This window comes from Sinocyclocheilus grahami, unplaced genomic scaffold (genome assembly GCF_001515645.1).
Source record: "Sinocyclocheilus grahami isolate Dianchi unplaced genomic scaffold, SAMN03320097.WGS_v1.1 scaffold848.1, whole genome shotgun sequence".
Classification (NCBI taxonomy): domain Eukaryota; kingdom Metazoa; phylum Chordata; class Actinopteri; order Cypriniformes; family Cyprinidae; genus Sinocyclocheilus; species Sinocyclocheilus grahami.
This window is the reverse complement of record NW_015506027.1, coordinates 919,078-924,561: the sequence shown is the minus strand read 5'-3', so window position 1 is coordinate 924,561 and position 5,484 is coordinate 919,078. Positions and strand designations below refer to the sequence as shown.

General features: G+C 41.0%; 1 protein-coding gene and 1 pseudogene across 1 annotated transcript in view; both read right to left on the bottom strand.

Moving 5' to 3' along the window:
- Positions 1 to 470: 470 nt before the first annotated feature.
- On the bottom strand, positions 471 to 3,101 carry LOC107562917 (uncharacterized; annotated as a pseudogene).
- Positions 3,102 to 4,616: 1,515 nt separating this feature from the next.
- Positions 4,617 to 5,484, bottom strand: part of LOC107562916 (zeta-sarcoglycan-like) — a 73,387-nt gene continuing 72,519 nt past the window's right edge. The window contains exon 5 of the mRNA XM_016247669.1: positions 4,617 to 4,693. Within this exon, the coding sequence (XP_016103155.1) occupies positions 4,617 to 4,693 (77 nt within the window). The remainder of the gene's footprint in view (positions 4,694 to 5,484) is intronic.

Here is a 5,484-nt window from a genome sequence, read left to right as displayed (position 1 = left end):
TTTTCCATCTCTCCTGCTTCAAGACATCGGCCAGTGTACAGAGGACCTTGTCGTGGCGCCATCTATATCTCCCCTGGCTAAGTGCAGTCTTGCACCCCGCCAGTATGTGCGCCAATGTGCCTGTCCCTCCACATAAACTGCACAGTGAGTCCTCCCTCATTCCCCACCTGTGCAGGTTTGTTGGTGTTGGAAGAGTGTTGTACACTGATCGGAGCAGGAAAGAGATGCGAAAGGGCTCTTGTCTCCAAAGTTTAGGCCATGTGATTTTTCTCTTTGGCAGGTCCCACTTAGTCCAGGCTGTGATCCAAGTTCCACAGCCTTTGACCTTCGCCTTTCTTCCTCCAGGAGTCGGACCTCGGCTTGGATCATGTCTCCGCTCTGCCTTGGGTCTGCTTTCCCCCATTGTTGGAAGTGGTTGGTCCCGAGTCCTTGTCTCCCCATGCATGGATTCCCGATGATGTCCTTCAACTTCAGCATGCTCTCAGCTTGCGCCACTGATGTGCCAGCTGCCCACTTGCGTCCTGATCTTGTGGTGATGCCTGCATCTCTGAACTTTTCATCGCTGCGAAAGGGCTCTTGTCTCCAAAGTTTAGGCCATGTGATTTTTCTCTTTGGCAGGTCCCACTTAGTCCAGGCTGTGATCCAAGTTCCACAGCCTTTGACCTTCGCCTTTCTTCCTCTAGGAGTCGGACCTCGGCTTGGATCATATCTCCGCTCTGCCTTGGGTCTGCTTTCCCCCATTGTTGGAAGTGGTTGGTCCCGAGTCCTTGTCTCCCCATGCATGGATTCCCGATGATGTCCTTCAACTTCAGCATGCTCTCAGCTTGCGCCACTGATGTGCCAGCTGCCCACTTGCGTCCTGATCTTGTGGTGATGCCTGCATCTCTGAACTTTTCATCGCTGGAGTCTCTGTACATCATCACAGCCCTGCACTTTGCCACCTTAAATTCTTCGACCACTGATGATAGGGGTAGCTGTAACTGTCCAGACCTAATGTATAGCCATACTGACGTGAAGCTTGGTGGGATTCCGAGCCACCTGCGGAGGTTTTTATTCACTCGCCTCTCGACTCCTTCCACAGATGTCATAGGCACTTCATAAATTGTCAGTAGCTACATGAGTCTTGGTAGCAGACCATGCTGAAACAGCCAGGCCTTGAACTTTCCTGGTAAGCCTGATCCCTCTATCTTTCTCAACCATTAATCTGCCTGCTTCTCTGTCCTGGATACGTTGCTTATGTCAGTGAGAGAGGCTTCGTACCACTTCCCTAAGCATTTTATTGGGTTTTCCTCAATTGAAGATTTAACCTTCCCCTGAAGTTGGAGTTGGAACTTGCTGGTTACTTTCCCATTTCTGATCACCATGCTTCTTGACTTTCTTGGCTTGAACTTCATTCTCGCCCATGTCGCCACATTGTCAAGTGCCTTCAGGATCCACCTTGCTTGTAGATGGGATGGAGTTGTAATGGTTAGGTCATCCATAAAGCCTCTAAATCAGCCCCCTAAATTCCTTCCCTGCCGCTGTTATGAGCAGATTAATTCCCATGATAAACAATATGGGAGAGATAGTACAACCGGTTACAATTCCCTTTTCCAGGTCTTGCCACTAAGTTATAAAATAGGTGGTCTTAAACCATAACTTGAACCCTCCAAAGTAGCTGGTGATCATTCCCCTGATGTGGAGTGGAATATGGTAGTGCTCCATGGCTGCTTTGATGAGATTGTGGGGGATTGATCCATAAGCGTTGGCCAAGTCAAGCCATACAACTGTTAGATTGCCTTTGCTCTCCTTGGCCTCCCGGATCAGCTGGTGTGTTCTAAACACCCAGAGATGCCTGGGATGCTACCTTTCTGGATTGATGTATCCACATGCTTGTTTTTAACCATATAGGTAGTCATCCTTTTGGTTGAGAACAGATAAGAAGATCTTGCCTTCGATGCTCAGGAGAGATATAGTTCGGAACGGATTAATTTTAGAGGAGTCTTTTTTGTTTGGTACGAAACAGCCCTCTGCTCTTTTCCAAGACAATGGGATAATGCCTTTTGTCCAAACTCTCCGCAACAGTTTCCATAGCCTGCGGAGTAGCACCGGGCATCTCTTATATACTTTATAAGGTATACCCACTTGGTCCTGGGGCAGATGCTGATCGGGCTTTCTGTACAATATCTTGGACTTCCCTCCATGTTGGTTCACTGGTGTCAAGCTCTTCCACAGGAAAATTCAGTTCTGCCAACCTTTGGGTGTGCACTTAGAGCCTGGCCCCTGAGAGTATCACTGTGGCAATGATGTATCCACATGCTTGTTTTTAACCATATAGGTAGTCATCCTTTTGGCCAGAACAGATAAGAAGATCTTGCCTTCGATGCTCAGGAGAGATATAGTTCGGAACGGATTAATTTTAGAGGAGTCTTTTTTGTTTGGTACGAAACAGCCCTCTGCTCTTTTCCAAGACAATGGGATAATGCCTTTTGTCCAAACTCTCCGCAACAGTTTCCATAGCCTGCGGAGTAGCACCGGGCATCTCTTATATACTTTATAAGGTATACCCACTTGGTCCTGGGGCAGATGCTGATCGGGCTTTCTGTACAATATCTTGGACTTCCCTCCATGTTGGTTCACTGGTGTCAAGCTCTTCCACAGGAAAATTCAGTTCTGCCGACCTTTGGGTGTGCACTTAGAGCCTGGCCCCTGAGAGTATCACTGTGGCAATATACATGTGACAAATGCATTTTTAACACACTCACACACACACACACAAAAGCTTGGGATTAAAAAATATATATTAGCTTATCAAAAGTCTCCACTCTCAAGTGTTACTTTGAAGGTGGTCTGTTCAACTCTTGCTGAGGAACCTGTGAGAAAGTATATCAACAGGACGCAATTGAACTCTCGGTGAGATGATATTATAAGACATTAGCCTTTAATAGACTCTATTAAGTCATTACATGTTCCATTTATTTTAACTGCGTAATTCTGAACTATAAGAGGAACAGAGAGAGGATAGAAGGTGAGGTAGAGAAGAGGGAGAGAGAAACTGGACAAACATTCATTTACAAAAGTTTCATACCCCAAGGGCAACATAAAGCTGGCTCATAACTCATTATGTAGGCTCATTTCAATTGACAGTTAAACTCAGCGATAATGAGCACATTTCGATAAAACAATAATTAGGAGAAAGTGAACTTGATTTATATGTTTCCTGCTTCCGATTTACAAATTAATGAGGTTGAAAGCGAAGTGAAACATGTAAAGCGTGTAATAAGCCATTAATCCCCACAAAATGTTGAAGGAATGTTAATGCACGTAGGTCGGTCGAGAATTCTGGGTTATGTCTGAAGACAACAACCAGAAGTTTATAGTGAGAGAGAAGGAAAGAGATGAGAGAATGAAAGAGTTGTGATGAGTGTGTGATTATCTGCAGATTTTCACCATGGCATTACTTCACAATCAAAATGTCTGCTCTCTACTGTGAAAAAGACTGCAGACTGGGATGAAATTACAGCAATGCTCTTTATTTTTATAACAGAAATGAGAGAGCGAATATGTGGATTTATTGGTAATATTTTGAAGTATTGTTTGTTTAAATGAGGCTAATAGAGGCCAAGGACCCTCAGTTAACAGAGAAACAAAGCACAGTATTTAATGAAGTACAGTGTAGAAGTATTTGCACATTGGGTGCTTTACAAAAACAATTATTTTAGCTTTTGCTTTAGTGTGCCAGTAGGCATTCTGTTTGCAAATACTGTAATAATCCAGTCAGATTATAGTGCAAGGAGTCTGATATCAGACGCTATGACCCACACAGAAATCTGATCTCACCATCATCCAGTCAGTCTGGGATTACATGAAGAAACAGTATCAACTGATACTTAAGACTAAATCCATATAAGATCTTTGGCAACTAATAATAATAATAATAATAATAACAACAACAATAATAATAAATTAATTTATTCCTGTAATGGCAAAACTGAATTTTCAGCAGCAATTACTCCAGTCTTCAGTGTCACGTGATCTTTTATTCGTGCTCAAGAAACATTTCTTATTTTTATTAATTTTGAAAACAATTTTTGCTGCTTAATAGTTTTGTGCAAACTTTGATATACTACCATTTGGTAAGACTTTGGGAATTAATGCTTTTATTCAGCAAAGACACACTCAAGATTTCTGACAGTTATTTTTGTGCCTGAAGTTTCCTTTTCAGACGCAACATTTATCTAAGGAGAGTATTAAAATGAATCACGCAACAATTTACAAACGTTTGCGCTCATCAAATTATTGGTATTTGCGTCATTATTTAATGCCCAAAAAAAGCATGTCTTAAACTATTTTGCGCCTGTGTCGTAAGTAGATCACCTGCTCCTGATGAGCATCGGCTCTGCTTATTTGCGACTACACTAATTTGTACTGTGCTTGCTATATTGCGTTGGTTGATATGTATGATATGTAATGAGATGTTGCGTCTGTGTTCTTTAATTTGCGCGTTGTCAGTAATTCACTCGCAGAAATGTTGTTTTGGAATTGAGCTCTCGCGCTAATTTCCTCTGTTTAGTAAATCTGACCCTTAGTGTGAATCACACATTGAATGATAATGTGATACATAAGGAAAGCATGTCTTACTTCAGGTCTTGGAATGGTTCAGCTCGAACGTGTGGTGTTTCCACCGAATGACTAAACACAACTCCCTCGTTGCCTAGAGAGAAAAAGAGAAAACCAGAGAGTGACATGTCATATAGTTAAATTCAGGGGGGGGGGGCATGATATCACTTATATATACAGTATATATATATATATAAGTGTGTGTGTGTGTTTTTTGTTTAGTTTTTTTGCAAATATGATTTATTCTGAAGCAATATTCTCATCAGTTTTCTATCAGCTGTGACATATAAATCTGTGTGTATTTGAATTTTTTTATCCAAGGGCATTTTTTTTATAGAGGGCATTTTCCCACAAATCTCACTAATACTTTAATTTCAAATTCTTACATTTGATCTATAAATTAAATTATAATAATGTGATTATCTATACGTTATCAAATTAAATAATTTACACTGAACAATACAGCTGCATTAAATAATAGTATGAGATTTGATTATACAAATTGATTTTGAATATACAAACAAGAAATGATGGTGGAAATTATCATTTTTAAACACCAAATTAAAACACCAGTAGGTGCCAGTAGTGAGTGTTTAATGAGTGAGTCATTGAGTCGTTCATTCAAACAATTCGTTCAAACGGCAGATTCATCAGATGTTTATGCATGGGCAAATTAAACTTTGACTTTTGACTTAAACTTTTTCTGATTCGTTCTAAACAGAATCAATCAGCATTCAATCGGATTGCTGTAAGATGCGCTGTTTCCGCCTAAAATGTAAGTGACCTAATATTATTGTATTTGCTTATTGAACTGTTTATAGAACTATTAAACAGTCGTGATGGTGAAAACGTTGTGTGATGTTGCCTAACTAACTGTATTTTAAA